Source organism: Otolemur garnettii, unplaced genomic scaffold, assembly GCF_000181295.1.
Source record: "Otolemur garnettii isolate 467f Iridium unplaced genomic scaffold, OtoGar3 scaffold00019, whole genome shotgun sequence".
Lineage (NCBI taxonomy): Eukaryota > Metazoa > Chordata > Mammalia > Primates > Galagidae > Otolemur > Otolemur garnettii.
The window spans coordinates 7,882,667-7,908,762 of NW_003852414.1; the positions used below are offsets into that span (position 1 = coordinate 7,882,667).

Sequence of the window (26,096 nt, forward strand, 5' to 3'; positions counted from 1 at the left end):
TCCAAGATGTAGTCTCTGGAAATAATTTCCCTCTTATTTTTCTATGCATGTTCTGTTCTGGAGACTTGTTGCAAAAATCGATGGAAAGTTATTTTCTTTAACTGACAGTTTGTTTACAGAAATTCCTTGAAATCTTGATGGTTATTGAAAAGGCTGAAATAAATGTTGCCTGAAACTGCCTGTTTCAGAGCTAATCCACACCTTCCAAAGTAGTACCAGACTTTGTTAGTAAATCACCTAAAAACCAAAAAGGTCATAGAGACGGTTCCCTTTGTAAAAAAAAAAAAAAATGAAATATTTTTGTTTCAATCCTAAAAACATATTGTGAATCATTTCTGTGTTTTAGGTTGAAGGGTACATGGTAAATTATTCCAAAACTGTGGAGGCCAAATGTCATTCCCTCCCAAAGTTTGTGTAATAGCTATTTATCTGTGGGCAGATGACTGCTCCGTGTAATCAGAGGCAGACTTTGTCAAGTTAAGTCTAAGTAAACACAGCTGAACCTAAGCAAGTCGGACTACAAGGTTTTTTGTTTTTTTTTTTTTTGAGCCTTGCCAATAGCATGTGACCTTGGAGAAGGCTGGATTTTTACTACAGTCTGCTTTCAATGGAAAAAGAGAATTCTTTTTGTTTCCAATTAACAAGTGATGATTAGAAGCTTGTTATGTTCTAATTTTTAGACAGAAGACAAATGAACATCACGCACGCACCCAACAAAAAAGACCATCTTCCTGAGGGCGTTATTCCCCTGTTCGCAAGCTTAATGTACATGGGGGAGGCGAGGGTGGAAGCCCATTACACGAAGTTTCTTTCTAAAAGAAAATCTTTTTATTTGTTTATTTGCATTTTGTGTTTTTTGTTTTTGCTTTTTTTTTTTTTGTCTTTGTGCCATTTCAACGGATTAAAACTGTGGTTTCAAATGCCACTGGCAAATAAACTTTATTGACGTATCCTTTCTTGAAGAAGCATCTGTCCTCAATAGAAATTCTCACTCACTGGTCCGTGCTTTCCACGAGTCCCTTTTGCTTTCTCCTTTTCTTCTTAAAATACATTTCTTTTCAGTCATCTGATCCCTTCTTTTCTTCTAGTGTGGAGTCTGATGTTAAATTTTTTTAAGGGCACTTTGGGGCAAATATAAACTTCCTATTAAATGTTTCACGTCGAAAGGGAGGGCTTTAAGTGAGAACTTTGGTAAGAGATGGGTTGGTAGAGATTTGTGATGAAACTCCCAGCTTTTCAATATTCTGTGACTGGCTACAGCCAGATGGATCCTCTGGGCCTTCTTTACTGTCCCTTAAGGAAACATTTGCCTTCTCCTCCACCCTTTGGGTATAAATTTCCTTCAAAGAGTGAATACAGTATGTATAAAGGGTGTGTGGCCAATAAATTTTTTTAAACTAATTCATCTTTCAAGACTTTAGTGTTTTACAGTTTTTTTGGTTTTTTTTCTTTTTTTTTTTTTGGAAAATCGTATGTTGAATAATATTAGCTGAGTATATGGGGAAATATTTAGATCTATGCGCTGAGATATTATTCTGTAGATTACTATAAAACTCTTGTTTATTTATTTACCTTTTTTATGCTGCCGAATTTCCACATTAAAAAACAAAAACACGGCTCGGCGCCTGTGGCTCAAGCGGCTAAGGCGCCAGCCACATACACCTAAGGTGGCGGGTTCGAATCCCCAGCCCGGACCCGCCAAACAACAATGATGGCTGCAACCAAAAAAAATGGCCAGGCGTTGTGGCGGGCTCCTGTAGTCCCAGCTACTTGGGAGGCTGAGGCAGGAGACTCGCTTGAGCCCAGGAGTTGGAGGTTGCTGTGAGCGTGATGCCATGACACTCTACCCAGGGGGATAGCTTGAGGCTCCGTCTCAAAAAAAAAAAAAAAGAAAAACACTACGAGGAGAAAAATATCAAAATTCTTGCATTTCCAAATACAACGTGTGGCTAAGTGATCCAGCATTACAGTTTTTCCCCCTCTGTCTCTCTCTCTTTTTAAAATGTGTTTCTGTAGACCATGGCATCATACATCTCTGAGTGTACCAGTATCCACACTGGAAGGTCCTCAAGACACCCCATGCTCTCAGCACGTCCAAATCAAACCCATTCCGTCCTGCTTCTGGCCCGGTGAAACTTGCCCTCCTTCCTGGCTTCCCTCACTCAGAGAATGCCATTGCCAACCCCCCAGTCACCAGGGCAGAAATCTGAGAAACACTCCTGTCTTCTGCTCCCTACCCCCATCTTCTCATTCAACAAGTCTATTCCCCTAACCTCTTGGAGATCTTCCATCCACACCTCTGCTTCCTAAATCCCTGACCCCACCTAGCTCCTCCAGTCTGGTCTTCCACTACGGCCAAAGCAATGGCTCCAACCTCCATATTTGATGTTACTGCCGTTCAATATGGGTCCGTGGCTCCCGGTACCTTTCCGGGCAGCGTCCCTGTTCCTATCTCAGCACACAGAGCTATGAACCCTCAGGGCCTGGGGCCACTTCACGCACCCCATTCATTTCAGCTCCAGCGGAGTCTCCCGAATGTGACAACAGCTCTTCCCTGCCCTTGGGCTGTCGGTAACTCCCACTCATCTCTACTCCCAGGCCTGTGATTTCCCATCTTTTCCATGTCTTACCCCTGGGGTGATGACAACACTGGTGGGCTGCAAACGGAAGAGGCTGCTGGCTGCTGGCTGCTGGAAGCTTCTGCCGGGCTTGCAGCCCCACGGGTGTCATCATTGGAGCTTCCTCCACCACCACAGCCTCCTTCCCTTGCGTCGATTTCTCCCTCTTGTGCTTTCTCAGCACTTCCTGCAAACAGCTGTTATTGTTTACTTACCACCACGTGAGCTTCTCTGGGATAAGATCCCTTTGGCATTTTTATCTGTAGAGCCTGTCGCAGTGCCTGGCCTGCACAGCACCCATTCAGGAGATGTTTTCTGAATGAACCGGTGAACCCATGAGTATGTGAATGAAGACAACAGGGAGAAGACATACTCGATGGCCCTTGAAATGAAAAGAATGGGCTGGTCATAGTGCTAACCCTATCGTTTACTGACGATTTGACCTTGGACCTTCAGCTTTTCTGAGTCTCAATTTCCACATTATAAAGGAGAGACTATTTTGAAAATGATACACGTGTACACACAAAAAGAAATGAGATAAATTGCAGGATTATGACCTGAAAAATGCTCCATAAATATTATTTTTTCCATGAGTTGTATTAAGGTGGCCCGACCGTTAATTATACCCAAAAGGGGAGGGGCAGAATTCTGTGTACAGAGTTTTTCATGTGACACAAAAACATCATTTGGTTTTCACTTGGAGAAGTTCAGCTTCCTTGTAATGTGGTTGCACATTCTCTACCAAAGACAGACAAGGAAAAAAAAAAAAATTCCAAGGGAAATCGATTATTCCTCCCATTCAGCAAAGCAGGGGGAAGAGCTTTTCTAATTTTCAGTCTATTTGTAAAATCTTAGGACTATTTGAAATAATCTGAACACTCTTGTACCAGTCAATCTGAGAGTTTAAGGATACTGAGTACACTGGTTTCAGAGAAAGCAGTAACAGAATCAAAGTCTTTTAGATAACATAGATTTTAGGTAGTTACTTTGTCCCTTATGAAACAGATGGGTATGCCAGTTAATTAGATCTACATAGCAAAGTTTTACTAACCAGATTAGACAAGTAACTTTTGAAAATTGGGAATTTCCAAGGTGTTCCCCTAAATTCACATGTCACACTCTATCTTGAGTAAGTATCTTCACATTTAAAACTTTCTCTAATGGCTGGACGTGGGGGGCGTATGCCTGTAATCCTAGCACTCCGGGAGGCCAAGGCAGATGGATTGCCTGAGCTCAGGAGTTCAAGACCAGCCTGAGCAAAGCAAGACCCTGTCACTATGAATAAAACGATTAGCTGGGTGTTGTGGCAGGCACCTGCAGTCCCAGCTACTTGGGAGGCTGAGATAAGAGAATCTCTTAAGCTCAAGAATTTGAGGTTACTGTGAGCTATGACGCCATGGCACTCTACCCCCAGGCAACTGAGTGAGACTCTCTCAAAAACAAAAAACAAAAATAAAACTTTCACCAAGCAACTGAGAATAAAATACCCTACCATACCTATATAACTAAATGCAAGTTGCTAGTCAATGCAGAGTTACATGTACTAACCCTAGCAGAAAACAGCAGATCAATTACTGACGCCATCTTGGAATTTGCCTTCACATTGAAGATTCCATCCTCATGGTCTGCATGTCATGGGTACTAACCAACTTAAGTGACCTTCTCCAAACCATTGCAAAACCAAAGCCTTCATAATAGGCGGTCCTGCTCTTTTTAGAATTTTCCACTCTCGAGCCTCCTAGACATAACATGACTGCCCTAGACTCAGCCTAGACAATTTAAATAGAAAAACTATTTCAAATTGTTGTGTTACTTGTTTTCTGCTCCATTTCAAGGTAAGTCTCCACCATTCATCAAAAGTTTGCCGCCACCAAAGAAACAGTATTTGCAATCGTGGAGTAATTATTGCTGCTACTTACTGTTACTAGATGCCCGGTATCTAACACTGATTATTTCGAATTTTCTCAGCCGTCCTAATTATTTGTTATTCTCACACGTGTATCTGTTTTACAGATGGGGAGGAAGAGAGTTTTTTTAGAGAGGTTAAGTAACTTGCCCCAAACCACATGCACATAAATAGCAGAATTGGGATTTAGAGTCTGGTCTCTCTGTTTCCAAATTTGCTCTCTTTCCAAGTGCATTTAATTCAGTATAAACCAAAAAGAGGTCATGAGTCCCATTAGAAAGAAGATTTAGGAATTTGAGTAGCTAATTGGTGATTCCATTTCTCTGGGCCTTAATGATTACTAAAGTTAGCGTGGAATTTCCGTTTGAATACTTCTTCAATTCATCGTAAACTCTGACTCCCAGTTCTAAAGTAACCTTTTCAGAGAGGCTTCCAAACTCTTGTTCCAGACAACTTTTGTTACTTTTATTCTTCAGTATAAAAATAATTATCTTTTTTTCCAATTCTGATGCACTTTCTGCTTTTCCTCTCACTGCCCATTATTTTTATGATTATTATGATTAGTCATGTGGATAATTAATGAAATGTGTTTTCACCTTTTGGGCCCTTTCCCGTCCCTCATCTTTCCCATCTTCATTCGTCTCCTGTGAGCTCTTACCAGTTAACACAATACAGACTCCTTGCTCCTTTGACTTTGCAAGTACTTTTTATTTTTAAGTTTTTTATTTTTTAAAAGTTCCCTAATAAACCATCTATCTCAGAGGATGAAGTTCATAAACTTTTTACAGCTAGAAATCAGCTAGATAATGGATCTAGTTCGAGTTTTAGAAATTAAGAGAATTTTTGTTTCTAAAAAGTTTTAAAGACCATCTCTCCTTTCCTCGCTCCTGCTCTTGCCTGATGCTGCAGGCTGTGTAATTAAACATTGCCCAGAGGCCTGAAATCGTGATGCGCTTCTCACATGTGTCTTTTTGTTTTGTTTTGTTTTCAATTTTTTTAATTTCACATTAATATGAGGGTACAATGAGGATACGATGTTTGCACTTGTTAGGTAAAGTCCCTGTTGTAGTTGTGTCCCGCACCCAGGAGGTGAGCCATATACCCTTCATGCCCATTAAGTGGGAGAACACCCATCCCTCTCCCCCCATCTCTCACCCCTACCCCCCAACTTAAATTGAATTGAGTTTTACTCTTATATGGGTGTGTATTAGTTTGTTTGACTTCATATTTGTAGAGTACATTGGATACTTGCTTTTCCATTCTTGTGACACTTTACTAAGAAGAATGTGTTTCAACTCCATCCAGGTTAATACAAAAGATGTAAAGTCTCTATCTTTTTTATGGCTGAGTAGTATTCCACGGTATACATAAACCATAGTTTATTAATCCATTCCTGGGTTGATGGGCACTTAGATTGTTTCCACATGTTGGCAATTGTAAATTGAGCTGCAATAAACAATCTAGTGCAAATGTCCATATGATAAAGTGATTTTTTTTCCTTCTGGGTGACGGTGTAGTAATGGGATGCAGGATTAAGTGGAAAGTCTACTTTGAGTTCTTTGAGGATTCTCCATACTTCTTTCCAAAGAAGCTGAATTAGTTTGCAGTCCCACCAACAGTGTAAAAGTGCTCCCTTCAAGTGTGTTTTGAAATGTCTCATACTCAGCTTCCACAGTAGATGGTCTGGGAGGGAGCATCTCTCCTTCTGTGTCAAGAAGATGCCTTCAGCATCTTGGATTTGAACGTGGGTGCAAAGCCATGAGCACTGCAGGGTGGCATACTCCTACTGGGCATCTTCCAGAAGTATGTCTAACTGGATAGGCATTGAAAGCAGCAGAGGGGCCAGGTGCGGTGGCTCACACCAGTAATCCTAGCACTTGGGATTTCAAAACCAGCCTGAGCAAGAGTGAGACCTCATCTCTACTAAAAATAGAAAAACTAGCCAGTCTTACTGGTGGGCACCTGTAGTCCCAGCTACTCTGGAGCCTGAAGCAGGAGGATTGCATGAGCCCAAGAGTTTGAAGTTGCTATGAACTAAGCTGAGGCCCAGCACTCTAGCCTGAGCAACAGAAGGAGACTCTGTCGAGGAAACAGAGAGAGAGAGAAAGAGAAGGAAAAGGAGGAAGGGAGGGAGGGGTGGGAGGGGAGGGAAAGGAGAAAGAAATGAGGATAAGAGGATGTCACAGCAATGGTGCTGGAACACGTTTTGAGGCCTGGGATCCTCATAGCTCCTGGTTCCAGGTAAGAAACTGTTCTACCCTGAAACACCCAAGGCTGGCTTCTACCGATCCTCTTGCTTCTGCCCACCTTCTGAGTGGTAGGAAAGTGACTAGAACTACCATATCCTAGTAGAGAGAGGGAGAAGGCTGCAAGCTTATAAGGGCTTCAGGATCTTATAAGCAATGTATAATTTTTCTGACTGTTTTTCTTAAGTCAATTTGTTTGTACTTCTATGACAAAAATATGTAGACTGTTTACAGAGAGAGTGTATGAGAGCCAGGCTTTTTGGTATGATGTTTTGATTCAAGGCAGTAACTATTATCTGTTTCTCATTGCTCATTCACCAACTAGTGCTGGATGCCTGGAGAGAATTTAGAATTGGGGGATGGAATTTTTAAAGCACTTTGGAGTATGTGTGGTATATTCCATCACCAAACCCCCAAAGTATAGATAAATGGATCTGGTTTATCCTGAAAATGTAATTTTTGCTTTTTTCCTACTCAGCTTTCTGCCTCTCTCTCTCTCTCTCTCTCATTTGGGACTTTAACTGAATGGGTATCAGGTAGGCAGGTTGGCACACCTTGAGTGTGGGACATAATCACAGAGAGACTATATCTAACAAAATCAAATATTTTGACCTGGTTGTGTGTGCCCTCACATTAACCTGAAATAAATTTACTTGCTAAAGTAAATAAATAAATAAAACTGGTAAAAGTATATTCTTAGTGATACAATATTACATTTCTCTCTGAAGTCATCAGAAGATAGAACAAAGCGTAGATAAGGAGCAGCAGAGGGCTGCTTTAAATTTCCCCCCAGATTAGGTCCTTTGTTCCTGTCTCTAAATCAGTGATTTTCAACGGGTACGCTGTCTCACCTGGTGTGCTGTGAAAATTGTCAAAGATCATTAATTAAATTATTTTTGAAAGACGTTCAAAGCACAGTAAGTATATTCTTTTTTTTTTTTTTTGTTAACTCTTTTGGTTTTGATCATAATTTAAGTGTGTCCAAAGTTTAACTGTAGGTTCAAGTGTTCCATGAGATAAAATGTGTGAAAAACACAGCATCTAAATCAGTAACTTTTAATAACTAAAGCAAATATGTTTTCCTTTTTACTTGGGGGTGTCTTATGTACTTATTGCAGTGTGTGAGATCTGGAACACAGTGTGTCTGGTAGTTGCTTGGCCATTTATCATAAACGCATTTAAATCATGTGAACATGACCTTCTTTTCTCTTTTTTGAGAGAGAGTCTCATTCTGTCACCCTGAGTAGAGTGCCATGATGTCATAGCTCACAGCAACCTCAAACTCTTAGGCTTGAGCAATCCCCTTGCTTCAGCCTCCCAAGTAGCTGGAACTAACAGGCATGTAACACTATACCCGGCTAGTTTTTCTCTTTTTGGTAGAGATGGGGTCTCAGTCTTGCTGAGGCTGATCTCAAACTCCTGAGCAGAAGCAATCCAACCACCTCAACCTCCCAGATGCTAGGATTACAGACATGAGCCATGACCTCACTTAGCCATGACATTCTTTTTTTTTTTTTTGTAATTTTTTGCCAGGGCTGGGTTTGAACCTGCCACCTCCGGCATATGGGGCCAGCGCCCTAGTCCTTTGAGCCACAGGCATCGCCCGCCATGAGATTCTTTTGTGTTTCAATTTCCAGGAAATAGCTTTGCAAGAACTGTTCTGTGTCCTTGCAAAGGTGGATTATCCCCTTTCTCTTCCTTTCCTGGTAGTCTTTGAGTGGTAGTTTTGGATTTTTTTAAATCTCAGATCATAAGAGTGCCTTTGCTCTCTCTCCCCATCTCTTTCTTTAATCACTTCTATGATTCACATTTAAGCACTATTTTCTGAGTGTCTTGTAAGGCCCACAAAAAATGTACTTCCTGAATGTTCAGTGTCTTGAGGCTGTAATGTGCTGACTTCCTGTTTTAGACTTGCTACATTTGATTTTTGGTGGCTGGACGTGGTGGTGGCAGCACAGGGTGAGGACCCCACAGGCTCTGGGGTGTACAAGAGTTTAGCTCATCTCTCAGCAGACACCAGCCAGCAGTCATTCTCACATCTCAGCCTCTGGGCCTGGACCTTTAGGTGGCCTTGAGATGGCCATGGTTAGCAGTTTGTTTCTCTTCAGCCCTTCGGTTCCAGGTGCTGTGACATCCTGCTACTGTCCAAAAGCAAAGCCACCAGCAGGCCTCTGGAGCCTCCTTCATAGTGAAACCCTGTGTTTTTAGTCGTTTTGCCAAGTTGTTTGCAGAGTGGTTCTCTACCCCTAATCTCTCTTCCTCTTTAGAGACTATGTAATTCCAGCTTCCCCTCCGGGCTGCCTTAGAAATAACAGATTAAAAATAACCAAATACTCTGTTTGTAAGACCTCATCGCTGTGTCAGTATGTAATAAAACAATGCTCTGTTCTTTTTGAGGCTAGCCTGAATGAAATATTTGGCTAAGGGCAGTAGAAAGTAAGTTTACTTTAGTTTATAAAAACTTATTATCCTACCCTAGAAAGAAATTCTATGTTAGGTTGAATAATTAGTTTTTGATGATCCCATGTGGATTACTATTTGTCACCTTATTTTCCCAAAGGAAAGATATTAAAAAAAAAAAAAAAAAGTAGAAGACTTAGAAAAATAAAAGGCCCCAGCAGCATAGCAATTTAGAACTGGGCCAACATGTTTATTTTTAAAACAGAAAACAGAGATCTTGTAACAGTATATTATTACCATGACTATGCCAATTAGGAAGAGGAGAGTGATTTGAGTATTCTGAAGTAGTCTGTAATATATTATAATGAAAATCTTGGATTCCTTTATTCTCAAGTTTGTATGTTTGTAATGACTCTCCCCGAATTATACTGGTGTCCATAAAGTTCTGGGGCAATTCACTATGTTAAACTATTATAAATCGCACACCAACTTTATATCCACCCTGTACATGGATGCACAGTAAAAATTGCAATAACTGAGCAAAAGTAATGCTCCTGATGTGTTTTACACCCGAAAAATCACAGTTAGTGGTATTATATTCATGTGTAAGCAAAAATAGATAATACAAAAGAAGTATTTTGGAAGCTGGCGTCACCATTCCAGGGCAATATTTTCTTATAAAAATGTTACGTAGGCTATTTATACTAAGTTAGAATGAAGAACTCTGTTCATTAGTTATAGACAACCGGATAGTTGACCCTTGATTGAATACTAGGAATCCAATAATGAATATTTATTTTAAAGATACCAAAGAAATACTGCCTTGTGCTGTTACACTTGCATGAACAGCTAGGAATTCCAGCATGGTCAAACAGTCCTCTTCTAAGAGTTGTTGTCATAGAGTGGCATCTGTACCGTTGACATCAGAACCACTGAGGGGTTTGTGCAAATGCAGTCTCCTGGGCCACATCCGTGACCTCTGTAGTCACAGTCTCAGGCTCCAGGAACCTGCCCTATGGAGAAGTTCCTTGGTAAATGTTATTCTTTCCCTACAGCATCCTAAGAAAACAGGTTAGAGGACTAAGGGGTGAGAGGAGAAACCCAGCAGGAAGGGGGCTTAGTGCCCCCATGGCACTTGGCATGGCCCCTTGACTAGCAAAGGATGCTTTACAGAAAGGCTTCTTCATGTTAGGAATTACCGTGTCACGGCTGCCCATTTGTTACCTCTTTTCATCCCCTTGGCAACCCTAGGGAGTAGTTGTTACTATCAGCTGCATTTTATATGTGAAGGAAATTAGGTGCTGTGTGCAGAAATTACTTGTCCAAGGTCACATGCTTAGAGAGTTTGCTAACTATTAATATTTTCTGTGATCATTCGACAAATCCTGTGCCTTAGTAAACCACCCCCAGGGTGGTCCCCAAATGCTCCCCCCCCACCCCATGCTACAGACTGGTACCTGTTAGGAACCAGCCCACACAGCTGGTGAGTGGCGTGCAAGTGAGTGAAACTTCATCTGTATTTACAGCCGCTCCCCATCACTCACAGCACTGGCTGAGCTCTGCCTCCTGTCAGATCAGTGGCTGCATTAGAATCTCACAGGAGCACGATCCCTACTGTAAACTGTGCACATGAGGGATCCAGGCTATGCTTCCTGTGAGAATCTATTGCCTGGTGACCCGAGGCAGGAGATATAAAGCACTTGAATCATCCTGAAACCATCCCCTACCCCCATCCGGGGAAAAATTGTCTGCCATGAAACTGGTCACTGGTGTCAAAAAAGGTTGGAAACTGCTGCTTGAGACAAATTTATTATACAAGAAGATTGTTTTCGATCTACAAAATGATTTTGGTTTCCCCCCCAAAAGATTGACTTGCTAGGTTAAAGCAACTTATCCTTTTTCCTAGAAATCTTTTGTATTCTAAATTTAGGTGTTAATAGGGGAATAGGACCTGTATGCCATTGGAATTTAATATGTGAATATTTAATAATAGGAAAAGAACATAATCAAAGGCTGCCAGTTCACTATTGTCCCCGTCAGCCAGTGTTCTCTGGGACTGGAGCACAGGGAAGGTTCAGATTTAACTGGGGGTAACTTACCTCCTCTTGCTCTGGCTTGGCTTGAGATGTACATCCCTGGGCAAAATTTAAAGTGGGTCCCTCCAGCAAGATTTAAGGTGGAGTTATTTGGTGTCCTCCTGATCACAACATATCATGGGCACAACTTTAGACCAGAGTTACTCTCACACTTACAGCTACCACCTTGCCACAGGGAGGGTCTCTTACCCCCCATCTCTATTCAGAGTTTCTTTATAACTTCTTCACTGCACCATCAGCAGCAGACATCCTCCCAATTTTTATTTCAATGTCTGCTGCCATGCCAGGGTAGGCTCTCAGTGCCGTCTCTGAATTAAAAGCAGACAACTGCAGAACCTTTAAATGTAGAAATGTGCAAATGTAGAGCACTGGCGTGCCAAGTACAGTTTCAAGGTTCAAGTTTATTAAGAACGCTGGAGTGCGTTGGAAATGTTGAAGACGGACTGGTAATAGTATTCATCTTGCGTCTCAAATATGGGGTTTTTTTCCTACTAATAAATACAGCAGATGAACTGTGACTTGAGAAACTGTCATTCGCTGCTCTTCCGAAGGAGCCAAGAAGTTTGTGAACGTCACCTCTGTGATTGTGTCATTTCTGGTGTTAATGCAGGCAGACAGGTTCCACACGGAGATCTCCTAGCCTCCAGGGTCATGGCTGGAGATGGCGACTGGAGGAACTTTGAAAAGCGTGGCAATAACGTGAGCCAATCCAAAGATACACTGCGGTTCACATATCAAAGGGAAAATACTGTTTGATGGTTTTTCAGAGATACTGAAGAGTTTGAAAATGCATAGAGAGAGAGCCAGACTTCCCGGCCAACTCCTAGATTATTATAAATGCACATTTTTTTTTTCCATTTTAAAGGCCTTTTTGCTGAAGAAGGTCATAGTAGTCCTTTGTAGTCTAATGCCATTCAGCTGTGTATTTATTAAACAAGTCAACCCTTCTAAAACTGCAGTGTGTGGCAACCACTGTATCAACTGGATCTGGGGAGAAATAGCCCTCATGCTATGGACCCTAGAGGATGAATGTATTAGGATGAGGGACACAGTTAAGATTTAGCTAAGAATCAGAGTAAGTGCATTCAGGTTTCAGAAGGAGGAGGCCACCTTGCACGTAAAAAGGCATGCCTTTATAAACAATGACTGCTCCTTGCCACACACAGGCACACACAGAAGTTATTCATGCATAGTTATTAGCAAGTCATTTTCTGAGACTTTGGCTGGAAACTTACCTTTCATGGACAAAACGGTTTGGGTAACATCTCCAGTAATTCCCCTTGAGAAAATGAAGTAACCGAATCCATGAGACACTTCAAGCCTGTAGATAATCTTTAATGTGGCTCCAGTGCTTTCTGCCTTGGCCCGTTGTGGTACTTTGGCAAGAAGTGCCTCCGAGAACCCATTTGTGAAGATGTCTTTGAAGATGATAGATTCTGCACACTTTGTCCATTAATCTGAGCTGGTGGGGCTTTTGCCCAGAGCTAAATATTTTGTCCTTGCTTAATGGTTTTCATATTAAATCACTGAATAATACTAATTTTTTTAGTGACGGCATTCCGTTTCATTTTCTAGATGGAGAAAAATAAAGTGAGAGAAGTGGTTAAAAACTTTTAAAGGATTTACATAGTTCTTGGGATATGCACTTAAGCTCTTTTCTAAGAGGTATTTTATAAAATATTAAGTCGTGTGGGCTTCTCAACTCCCCTATTCCTCTGTTTATTATTATGCCCATTTCATAGGTGGAAAAGGTGAGGAAGGGAGAGGTCAAGGCCCTGACGGGCTCAGCACACAGATAGTCAGGGGGAGAGCAAGGGTCCAGCACATGCTGGACCCAGCCTCCAACCATCGCACACATTGTCTCTGTGGCTGACTCCGAGACCACCCTCGTAGTGAATCCGAGGAGCCAAGAATAGAAATGAGACTATTTAACATTTTCCAGACCCCCTTTCTGGTCACCCACCAACACTCAACCTCCCCATGGACTGTATCCTGATCTTCAAAGTGAATTTTAGGTTGCAAGTTTTAGACTTGGGGAAAGTGGAGCCTTCGCGATCACAGAGGAGCAATCTTGGGAGACAGGACGGTGCAGAATCGCTTAGCATCAAGACTATTGAATGTGCTTAATGAAAAAGATGGGAAGTGAATTGAAACATTATCCTGGGGTGGCGTTCTGTGTGTTCTGAAAAGCGACCTTTTAAGTTCCAAATCCCACTTCCTGCACCCCTAGTCCACCAGCCCAGACTGGGGAGGCCAGAATAGCTGTTTCTTCTACCAAGGCTGAGACACAACAGAGAATTAATAAGGAGCCACCGGCCTTAAGCTGTTTGGGCTCTGCATAGACAAGGAAAAGCCAGGGAGAGCTGCAGAGCCCTAACATAAGGACCCAAGCAGCACGTTTATGGGTCTACCTACCTATAGGCCTTGGGACTCCTGGAACAAGAAAAAGGTTCTGTTGTTGCTTTTATTCATGGAAATACAGCTATTCTGAAAGCTTTGAGATGTTAGCGTACGCCCACCCTGACCGGGGAGCTCTTTGCTATTGGTATAAAATATGTAAAGGGATGTGGCTTCTAATTTTCCTTTTCTGGCAGACACTAACAGGAGACGATGCGTTGACAGAGAGGCGGCTGGAGGTGCAGGAATTCCGTGGATCTAGAACATCTGGGCATCGTTAGCCATAGCGCGGGGCCAGCCCACAGGCGAGGTAGCAGGGACAAAAAAAGAATCTTTGGCCAGATAGTGGAAGTCATCGCTGGAGGAAACACTGGCCTAATACTTGGGAAAGAGGGTTTTCTTTTTTGCCCTTCAAACTCTGAAATGAATTTGGAAACCACTCATTCTTATAAGCCCCCAGGATAAAAAAAAAATTTTGCTAGTATATTGCAAAAAGAAAAAGAAATACTAGATCCATCCGTGCAGATGAGGTGAGTTACGTTTTATCGTTCTCGCTATGTAGGAAGCTTCCAAAGCTCTCCCATCTCTAGATTCCCCAAGTCCAGTCTTCCGATAACTCTTCTACCAGCAGTAGCCTTGATCTTCACCTGGCTTTCCTCACTGACTCTTCTTCTCGTGCCAAAGTCGTAAAGCGGAACTCACTTTTGCCCAGAGGTAGAATCAGTTTAGTCATCGACAGATGAGTGTTACAGGTTGTTGGGTGGTTTTTCTTCTTCCTTTTTTTTTTTTTTTTTTTTCTTTTTTGGCAGCTATCACTTAGCATGATTTATCTTTACTCATTCAAAAATCTCTAACCGTCCCAAAGAGAGGACGACCACAAAAATTTCCTCTAACAGTGATCTAGGAGCAGCTGTGTGGGATCTATTCAGCATTCAGTCTGGGATATAGACGAGTGATTATAGGAGGACATCTATTTAAATATGAGTCTGCTTGAAGTGTGAGGACAAGTTCAAGAGCACTTATTCCAATACCCTGTTCTGCAATTTGGACAGATGTCTTGATTTACAGATTAAATCATAAGGAAGAAAAAAAAAGTCTGTTGGTTTTCTGGTAGTGGTGGTTTTTCTTTTTCTTTCCTTTTTTTTTTTTTTTTTTTTGCCTCTTTGAGGTCAAAAATCCTAGCAAAAAGCACAGAAAATGTTTAATAGATTTCTGATACATTCTTAAGTTTAATAGATTCTCGGAGGTTCTTTGCATTCGGCCTTGCCATGTTCTTTTCAGGTGGCTTTATCAACAGAGGTCACGTGGATGATGGAGTATGAGGGTTAAAAACATGACCTCGGGTGCCAGCGGACGTGCAGCTGAGTCTCACACCCCTGTTTCCTCACTGAGCCCTTTCCAAGCGCCTGTGCTCCTCTGGGCTACAGCGTCACTTGTAAAGAAGGGCGGTGGTGCTGTCACACAGGGTCACTGTAGGCATTTACCCAGACAACATGTGCATCGCTCCTGGCAGAGTGCCTGGCGGTAGAGTAAGCATTCGATACATGTTAGTAATTGTTATTTGAACAATAACCCCTTCCTTTAACTTTTGTGCTTCCCAGTGCTCAAGTTTAAATTGGATGGAGCTGGATTTTGAATTCTTTCGGGCTGTTTCTGTTTCACAGGCAAAAACAACAGTCACATCAGAGGAAGCCAAAGGATAAATTATTGTCTTATTTATTAACGAAGGGTATGGCAAAAATGGAAGTGCAGTGAAAAAAGCAGGTTATAACCCTTGTCCGGAATGACCCATTTTTAAGAAATGCGTATGATACTTGTTTGGGAGGCTCTGTGTCCAAATAGTTATATTAGTTATCCCTAAATGCCCTTTATTTTCTTGTTTACACTTTTTTTCATATATTCTGCAGGGAGCCCGGATTACTTTCTTGTTAAAGTAAAACAACAAATGCTATTTTTACAAGGAAAGAAATGGATAGTCTCAATGGAACCCATCTGCGGGTTGCGGGTTAGCCCAGCCTGGGTCTCCCGGTGAGCAGAGGGAGACATTGAGGGTGTAGCCACAGGAGGAGGGAGCGCTGGGATGGACTGTACATTTGGTAAGGTGCTGAAAATCTGGAGCCATCAGTATTTCAGAATCTTCAGTGACGTTTTCTATCTGTCCTGCTCACCACACTCTTGTTCCAATTATGTAAATAATTCCAGAAACTGCTCTGGGGCATGCTCTGGCCCTCTGAGATCAGTAACATGCTAAACTTTGGCTCTGCACTCCTGCTTTCCAAGGAATGGCCTCCAGACTTACTGAGTACGCAGAAGCGCAGTTTTCAAACATGTGAAGCTGGGACTTGGCTTTGGAGCATTGTCAACAGGTCCCCAGATTTTTAATTTCTCTGCAAAGGCATCAAGCCAGGCCTGAGAGGTGAGGTGAATACGGTCATGTGTCACATAATGACAGGGATACGTGTGAGACCAGCCTGGGCAAGAGTGAGACCCCATCTCTAAGAATGGCCGGACATCGTGGCGGGTGCCTCTAGTCCCACCTACTCGGGAGGCTAAGGCAAGAGGATTGTTTGAGTCTAAGAGTTTGAGGTTGCTGTGAGCTATGACAGCACAGCACTCTACCAACAGTGACAAAGTGATCCTGTCCCAAAGTAAGAATAAGAATGATGACAGGGATACCCTCAAATAACTGTGCTGTTAGGCAATTCTGTCGCTGTGTGGACGCCGTGATATGCACTTAACACAAACTTAGATGATACAGCCTCCTCTCCACCCAGGCCTCATGGTACAGCCTGTTACTCCCAGGCCACACACCTGCACAGCAGGTTGGGTTACTGAATAGTGTGGGCAACTGGAACACAATGGTTTCTAAGATATCTATACAAAGAAAAAGTCCAGGAAAAATGTATTATGAAAGATAAAAAACGGTGCTCCTGTATAGGGCACCGACCATGAATGGAGCTTGCGAGACTGGAAGTTGCTCAGGGTGACTCAGTGAGTGAGCAGTGGGTGAATGCCAAGGCCTCGGCCATTACTGTGCACTACTGTAGACTTGGAGAGCCCTGCACTAAGTTTATTTAAAAAGTTTGTCAGTCTTCCATGATATATTAACCTTGGCTTACTGTGACTTGATTACTTCGTGAACTTTTAAGGTTTTTTTTTAAAACTTTTTGACTCTCTTGTCATAACATTGAGCTGTGACAAACATATTGGACAGATGTATAAAAATATTTTCTTTATAGCCTTATTCTGTAAGCTTCTTTCTGTTTGCAAATTTTTGTGTTGACTTTCTAACCTTTTCATTAAGACCTAAGACACCAACTCACACAGTAGCCTAAGCCAGGGTCAGAACATCTCTATCCCTATCTTCCAACTCCCCTCTGGTCCCCCAGAAGTTCTTCAGGGGCAGTCACATGCATGGAGCTGTCATCTCCTATGATAACAGTGCCTTCTGGAATTCCTCCTGAACGACCTGCCTGAGACTGTTTAACTTTATACATACATGGAAGGGGAGGACACTCTAAAATAAGAATTAAAAGTATAATGTAGTAATTACGAGGTGATAGGGATTTTTCAGCTCTGTTATAATCTTATGGGACCACTGTCATGTATGTCTGTCACTGACTGAATGTCATTATTTGATGCCTGAGAGTACCCTTTGATTGTTTTGGAACATAAGTGGCGCCCTCTTTCACTCCTAAGCCTCAGGGTCTGTCTCTGTCTCCCCGCCCCAACCCCGTTTCAGTAACGATTTCTCCCTTCCTCTTCGTTCACCTCTCTTTCCCTGAGCCCAAGAGTTTCTTTTCTTCCACGCTCTTCATTTGAATGTCCAGAAACCTGCATTATATGATTTTAGATGATTTAATGTAAAAAATACTCATTCTCAATATCACTCAATTTTCCGTGCATGTCAGTGGCGTGAGTCGCATATCGTGGGACAGTCAAAAACATTCCTGATTTTCGGACGTTATTTATGAAATTTGAAGTAAAAACAAATTTCACGGCAAGAGATTGGGCTATGTTCCTGTCCCCTTTTGTGGCTACCAATGTTATTTCAGGACTGCATGTCAGAATCAGTGGGCTCCTAACTTGCCTGTATCCAAGTTGAAAGGACACTTGGCCCCTCACTCACTTACACGTCCCAAGTTGTAGCAGAACGGAGTTTTCGTTCTAATTGTTTCTCTACTTCACTTTATTAGGAAACACTGAGGATAACCCCGCTTTAAGTTGCAACATAGTTTGGGTTTTACAGCCTCCCAGATTTTCCTAACCATGCACCTCTTTCTCTTTTTCTTTCTTTTCTTTTTTTCTTTCTTGGTCTTAAAACACGCGCTGTTGGCTGGTTCAGTCAGTGGCTTCTGCCAACCAGTTGCTTTTATGGTAATTGACAGCATAGCTGATTTTTGGAACCTTCGAATCGAAAAAGGCATTTTAGCTGAGACTTTGGAGAGGCCGAGCCAAGCTACTTGCAGAGTAGGAGAGACAGCCGAGGGGAATGTAGGGCAGTCAGCTTGGAGTCTGTGCCTGCTAATGAACTGGACCCAGGAGTCTGCAACTCACAAGCTAGCTCGAAGTTGGACGAGCGACTTCCTTATTTTCAGCAACCTGCAGAGTCCTTCCTTCTCCGTCAGATTGTTTCTGGAGTCTCCCAGGTGCCCCTTCTGGAACAGAGCCGGTGAGGGCACCTGTCAGCAGTTGGCAGAAGTGTCATAAGCTCCCTGACCACCAGTGATTGGTACAACAGACCCACTGCGCCTTGAATACTCTCTGCGGGCCGAAAAGCTACAACGCGCCAGACCCAGAAAAAGAAAAGCATAAGAAAAAACATTACAACATTTAACGTGACCATTTCAAAGACTGAGAAGATTGTAAATTGTCTGAGTTCCCCTGTGTGACATCGAGTTCCCTACAATAGAGGTCTCTAAATAGCTGGGACATTTCCCCAGACTTCATCTCAGCATAACGAAGAAAACAAAAAATCTCCCCAAACTCCCAGATCTTTAGAATCTTTGCTTCTCTACAGAAGCATGAATATTGCAGAGAAAAGGCATGCTGTTTTGCTGTTTTCCATTTTGCTGGTTCTTCTGGGAACTGGAACACACAACTCCCCAGGAGGTGGCTCTCGGGTGCATAATATCCAAGGGACAGTGGGCAGCCCACCAGTAACAGCAGCCGGAAAGGCATGCCCTTCTCACATCAATTTATTTTTTGAACCCAAACTGCCCTGAACACAGAGACCCCCTCAAAATGGTGGTAGTCAGCTTTTTCCTGTTGGTTTTGATCCTGAAGAATGAGCTTTATTATATAATGGGTTTAGGCTTGACTGTTGATGGAGAAGAAGGATGTTTCTATTCTTCTTTACTTTTTTGAAGATTTTTCTTATCTCGCTGGTAAGGAACCTGATCCCTACCTTGTGACGCTGAATGTACCCACCTCCCTGAAAATGAAAATGTTGAATTAAAATTCAGTCTACTGAATACTACATAATATGTTGTTAAATCTCTGATCCTAGCTCGGCACCTGTGGCTCAAGCGGCTAAGGCACCAGCCACATACACCTGAGCTGGCAGGTTCGAATCCAGCCCAGGCCCACCAAACAACAATGATGGCTGCAACCAAAAAATAGCCGGGCGTTGTGGCAAGTGCCTGTAGTCCCAGCTACTTAGGAGGCGGAGGCAGGAGAATCACTTGAGCCCAGGAGTTGGAGGTTGCTGTGAGCTGTGATGCCACAGCACTCTCTCTACCCAGGGCAACAGCTTCAGGCTCTGTCTCAAAAAAGAAAATCTGTGATCCTGATTAACACCCAAGCAGGGATTAGAGTTCATGTTTTTACACTTCAAAGATATTTTCATAGGCACCAAAGTGTAGTACACATAGACCCAAAAGAGAAGGCAGTGTTTTGTAATTTCATAGTTGGCCACAGTAAACTTGTTTCTCCATGGAGCAAGTTCAAGGAGTCAGCTACAGGAAGTACTAGCCACGGCCAGGCGTTCATGGGGCTGTGAGATGTACCAGTTCACTCCTCGTTGTAAATAGAGGCTCTCCGTGGGCCTGACCAGGGAATTACGTGTTCCCCCTTCTCACGCAGGCGCCATGCCTTGATACCACTGCTGGGTTCTGTAACCCATTCCATGTTTTCTGTGCAGTAACCACACTCAGGTAGGGAATTGTACTCCGGTCCCCTTTGTATATACCAGCTCGCTTTCTTTGTGAGCCAGAGCGTCAGTTACACGATCTTTTCTAAATTATGTTTTGTTATTTCCCTAACGTTATTTAAGCTTCATGGAACTTATTCTGCTTTTGCCAAGTCTTTCCATTGAATAAATATCTCCCATAACCTATTGCTTCACTCTGGCAACAGGATTGTTGCAATTTGTGGGCGAAATTGAGCAAAGGCCTAACTCATTTTTTTTTCCTCTGTGCAAAGTGTGCAATGTGGCTGGCTTTCCTTCTCCCAGACAAAGGCCTTGACTTGTTCTCTGAGAGTGCCGAGTGGCTGACCTTACTGACAGACGATTTACACATGATGGCACAAAACAAAAGATGACTTCATGGGCACCTTGGAGATGTACTATCCATATGCGGTGTCACTAGTACTGGGTCAAGACACCAAAGCCTTAGAATGGTGCCTGGGACATAGGGGGTGATCTGTAAATCATGATTATTGGAGCTCTGTAAACTAAAAATGATCGTTCTTTTCCTCCAGGTATCTGAGCAAATTTTGTAATTCCCAAATTAGCAAAAGCAGCAGAGGTATAGCTGACCATCTAGGCTCACCGAGTAAGGGCCAAAAGATGCAGAAGTTGGCCAGGGCTGCAGAAGGTGACCATCCCGTTACTCATAGATGCAATCATTTCCCCCAAAGAATCCCTAAGACAACCAGGTGAGGTAGCACATGCTTGTAATCCCAGCACTCTGAGAGGCTGAGGCGGGTGGATTGCTTGAGCTCAGGAGTTCAAGACCGGCCTGAGCAAGAGTGAGACCTTGTCTCTACTAAAAATAGACAAACTAGCCAGGCATCATGGCGAGAGCCTGTAATCCCACCTACTTGGGAGGCTGAGACAAGAGGATCACTTGAACCCAGGAATTTGAAGGTGCTGTGAGCTATGACACCATAGCACTCTATCCAGGGTGACAAAAGGAGACTCTGTCTCAAAAAAATAACAAGAAGAATCCCTAAAACCTTATAAAATGCTGCCTGAATATTCAAGGAAAGAAGACCCAAGGAACTAACATTTGTTGTTCCTTTTATGAGCCAGACACACATTATCTCGTTTATTCTTCCCCCCAAATCTTGTCAGTTGTTCACTGAGTGCTTTTGCTTTGTTTGCTTTTTTGGGTTTTATTTTGTTTTAAGTTTCCTGGAATGCTAAGTGAGCCTGTGAAAAAAACTATTGGTGACCCCTGACTGCCTGGAGATCTACCCTTCCAGGCCTGCCTCGGGCCATGTTAGCAGGTTTTCCCAATGCCTTTGCTTTAGAGAGGAGAGACATCAAAGCTAAGCCGCTTTATCTACATGGTCACGGAACTATTTTCTCTCCACGGCCTCTTCTAGTTCTGTGACTCCCTTAGTCCCCTGCCTATAAGTTGCTTTACCTAAGTAGCCTTGAGCATTGCAGAGAAAAAATAAATCCCCTTGAGAATTGGTTAAAAAGCTGTGGTATGTGTAGACCATGGAATACTATTCAGCTACTAAAAAAGGTGGAGACTTTGTATCTTTTGTATTAACCTGGATAGAGGGGAGCATTCTTCTTAGTAAAATACCACAAGACTAGAGAAGCAAGAATCCAATGTACTCAATTCTCTTATGAAGACAGTAGATGAGGTAATACAAGGTGGGGGGTAGGAGAATGAGGGAGTGGGAAGAGAGGGGGGTGAGGGGCCACGGTGTGTGGCACACCTCTTGGGGGCGGACACAAGTATAAAAGGGACTTTGTCTAACAAATGCAATCAGCATAACCTAACTCTTTGTACCCTCAATGAATCCCAAACAATTAAAAAAGAAATCGCCTTGGGAAATATTGAGTTGGGGTGAGATAAAAGAAAGAGGGCCGACCAAGGGCAGGGAGAGATGGTCTTGCAAAGGCGGTGGAACTCAGAGAGGGCCCTGCACAGACTTGGTGTTGGTCCTGTTGCCTGCGTGCAGCACAGCGCCCCCTTCCGCAGCCCATGGGTAACGTCAGCTATTGCTGTAGATGCCGATGATGGCTGCCCACTGTCTAGTTTCTGATCTCATAGCCCCTCTCTTTTGCCTGCCCCTCCCGTGCCATGCTGGTACCCTCTCTACCCCCTACTCAGCCTTCCCCTGAGTATGTCAATTTGTGTGTCCCTCATATCACATTCTTGTAGCACAATGACTCACCCCGAGAAATTGAATCAAGGTCAAGAACTCATTTTCATCCTTCTTTGTATTTATGTGGTGTTGGGATAAATTAAGGTGAGAGGGCTCAAGCACCAGCATCTTAACTTTCGTTTCCTGCAGCAGCGGGAGGAGGCTTCTTTCAGAGATGGACGACTGCTGCCTTCTGCTTCTCCTCCTGAATAGGCCAGGAAATCCTGTATTGCTGTCAGCACTGAGTCTGGTACTCGTCTGCTAACTAGCTAAAAGAAATTATGGGGGGGGGGGTTTGTCCCATAAGTCGCCCCTAAAGTGGCCATAGGGAAAATGGGAAATCGTAACTGTATATATCTTTATCTACAAAATATTCATTACAAAGTTTTACAAAGAGGTGGCCAATGCGTTGGGAATATTTTATAAACATTTCATAACATGCTTTGTAAAATTTTTAATCAATATTTTGTACAAAAAGGTACCTGTAGCTACAATTTCCTGTTTTTCCCTGTGGTGGGTGACTTTAGGGGTGACTATTGGAACACCCTGTATTTGCTAGTCCTCGTTCCTTGAAATGATGGTCTGACAACCATGAAATCGTAGAATACTGAGCCAGTGGTGCTCTCAAAATATTAGAGGAACTCCCATATTTTAAGATGGAGGAAACTGAATCCCAGATATTGTGGATCATTTTAATCTTCCCAGAGTGAGACCATAGGAAGTGACAGCACAAGACCAGCCCCTGCCCCCAGGTGGTCAGTACTCTTTGCCTCCTGATGCAAAAGCCCAATTTCTCAAAGAAATTAACCTCAGATTTTTGTATATCTACAAAAGCTACGTTTTATCCTTTCTTTCCCCCTCTAACCTTAATTCCTGCATCTTTGAACAGAAATAATTTTTTTTGGCATCATAATACAAACTGCTTTATCATTAGAACCAACTAGCTTTCAACCATCTTTCCTGAGGCATTATTTTTCTGTTGCTGGTCATGAGTGATGAAATTCCTGGGTTTAAAAAAAAAAAAAAGAAGGAAAAAAGAGAAATAATTGAAGTTTTGCTTTTCTTTACAGACACGCTGGATAATGGATCCCATAAGGGGGACAGGTGAGCAGAACGTTTCTCTCGGGTTTGTACTTCCCAGCCAGGGGCATTTTATATGCAAACTGCAGTGAGTTTGATCATTTTTTCCTCTCTGTTTTGCTTAACTCTAGTGCAGCTAACAGAAAGGGCCCCAGCAAGGATGACACGTATTGGAAGGAGATCAACGCAGCGATGGCCTTAACAAATCTTGCACAGGGGAAAGACAAACTCCAGGGAACCACCAGCTGCATCATTCAGAAGTCGTCCCATATAGCAGAGGTGAAGACTGTCAAGGTGCCACTGGTGCAGCCGTTTTAAGAGCGAGCTTGTCGCTTTTTAGCTCCAACAGACGTTCCTCTCAGTGGTTTTTTAATTTGTTAACCTCATCCTAAGAGCCGAAGCATGGGTGAGAATGAGTCCTTCTCCGACCTCCTCTTACTCTGAATTATACAAAATAGATCATTTAGTTGCTTCTATAAAAGACATATAAATTATAAAAAAAAAACTCACTTTAGTCAAAAACTATTAACTTATTTTATGTTACTCAAACTATGCATAAAAACGTCTGCATTCCCATTACAGTAAGTGCCTTGCTTCCCCCAAACAAGCTCCAACGTGGGCATAGTGGATCAGCTATGCCTCAAAATGCCAGCGCCATACGCTTATTAGTCTGCATTGCACCATCCCAGATGGACTGAACCACCCCAGGACTGAAACGGAATCGCTGAAAGCCCGTGAAATATATTCAGTAACTCACATGTTAAAACTTAGAACTATCTGTTCAGCCCAAGGGAAAACGCTCCTGTCAAAAAACTCCTACCGGACTGCACATCGTTCAGTGTGCTTTTTCGGAGTGCCAGTGGGACTTTTATGCATGTATTTTTGCCTGTATTAGCTGATAGGTTACAAACTTCCAAAATGAAGAGTACGGTGACGCCCCTAAGGTGTACGTTTAAGAAGTGCGTGATTCCTTCGAACTAATTGAAGATTGCAATAAACCCATCGCAATCAGGAAAACTTTTTTTCAAGCACCGCTAGAAAGCCACCACCATGCCCTTTAGAATGAATTTGGATTACTTTTTTTTTTTTCAAGTTTTGCTCAAGTTCTTAAACACATTAGCGCATCAACGACCCCGAATATTCCCATGTGGAAGTAAACCTATACTTTAGTTTTAGAACATAATCCTGTTTGCACTTAGAGCTCAATGTTTTTTGTTTTTTGTGATGGGAAGTGTTTTCATATGGAATGACTGAAAACCTTTTATTTGGTTCATTTCGAATGACAAGGGTTGATGGACAATTTGTGTTACAAGGAGAACAAGACAAGGAAAGAAATGTTATCTCCCTGCAATGAGACGTAAACACACATACAAGTGACTTTTAGATGTAAAAACCTGGCAAACAAAACACCGAACAGTGGATCTGGAAACTAAAGTAACACTTCAGTGAACTCATGCATTAAAAGAACACATTCTGTCTCTAAATTAGACTACTCATGAGTGAGAATGATCAACATCAAGGAAGAAGAATATCTCTTTCAATCCTAAAATAATAGTCTAATCAGCTTGCGAAGACTTGAAACTTGAACAAACAGTAGAAATACCAAATAGAACAGAGCGTCTGTGCTACAGAGAAGGAAAAAGGGTTGGATTCTTCTATGGTGGGAATTTTTTTCTGGGTGTGTAATCTATTTTGTTTTTGTTTTTGTTTTTTGGTTTTTTTTTAACTGGAAAGCATTTTTGTGAGCATGATGGAGGGCCAGTAGGGCAGCCAGGTGGTGACATCTTTCTTTTGCAAAACGCTTTTAAAACCAAAGGCTGCTCTAATCGATGGTTATCAGTTTTGATAGAAATTGCAGGACACTTTTTCATGTAACATAGCCTTCGGGGATTGGGGTTTATTTAGTGTCGTGAAGATAATTTGCTATGAAATATTTTGTGTGTACATATATATATATATTTTTACTTTGTTTTCTAAATTGCTGTTTGCAGTAAGCGCAAAGCAAGATATATAAGTTATGACTGTATGATCAGAGGAAGTATGAGTGCTTTTGGTTTAGATACTAGTTAGAGGCCCCTGACAAAAACTCTGGAAACTTTACAAAACAATGTTGCCAAAACGTTGAGCACGTCAGTGAAAACTAAAAACACGTACTTCACTCTTTTTCATACTATGATAAGTTATTCTGGTATTAAATATGTTAATAAAAAGTGTTTTTGTTTTGACATATTTCAGTTAGATGAATGAACGCTGGTTGTATTTTATTTGAATTAGCCATGATTCATTTTTGCCATCTTTTTATTTTAAATCAGCAAATTTCTTCTGTGTTATTAACTATAGGTGGCAAGCCAATATGGGACAGCTATTCACATATTTTTTTTTTAATTTCAAAGCTTGGAAGATTTTATAATTAACATGTCAAGAAGATTTTATAATAAGCACATCCTTGGCAAAATCTCCAGTGGCAATTACTTTTAATTTATTTTTTTTTTCTTTTGCTGCTTTAACATTTTCTGGATAGTCAAGTCCTCCCAGTCCTTTCAAAGAATCTTGAACAATGCTGAGCCAGCAGCTGAGAATCTAACTCATAATTTATGTTGTAGAGAAATAGAATTACCTCTATTCTTTGTTTTGCCATATGTAATCATTTTAATAAAATTAATAACTGCCAGGAATTCTTGACAGATTTAAAATAAAAGTTAATTTCTAGACCTCAATGATCATATGAATTTTGTTTTCATTTGAGGGTTGACCAGGTGGAGAAAGCAATGGAACAGAAGGGTCCATTATACGCGGCAATTCTCCGTGGGTTGGTGAGGGATGTGATACGAGAAGGCTGCACTAGTATTAGGTTTGAATTTCATCGCCTCAGACCACCAACCCACCTTTTAAGCGCTGAGGAAAAGCGAGTGTGATCCTGACTATTAAAAATGAACGTTTTCACTAAATGCCTTCTTTGAGTCACTAATACAATAAGCGTTAATACTGGTGTGCTCTGGAGTGGAGAGAAAACCTTGGCCTTGGC

At 42.1% G+C, this 26,096-nt stretch overlaps 1 protein-coding gene across 1 annotated transcript in view; it reads left to right on the forward strand.

Moving 5' to 3' along the window:
* The window catches only part of MKX (mohawk homeobox), a 72,801-nt gene extending 47,015 nt beyond the window's left edge, over positions 1–25,786 (forward strand). Inside the window, exons 6-7 of the mRNA XM_003786733.1 lie at positions 23,062–23,095; positions 23,203–25,786. Of these exons, the coding sequence (XP_003786781.1) occupies positions 23,062–23,095; positions 23,203–23,389 (221 nt within the window). The 3' untranslated portion in view covers positions 23,390–25,786. The remainder of the gene's footprint in view (positions 1–23,061; positions 23,096–23,202) is intronic.
* Positions 25,787–26,096: the final 310 nt, after the last annotated feature.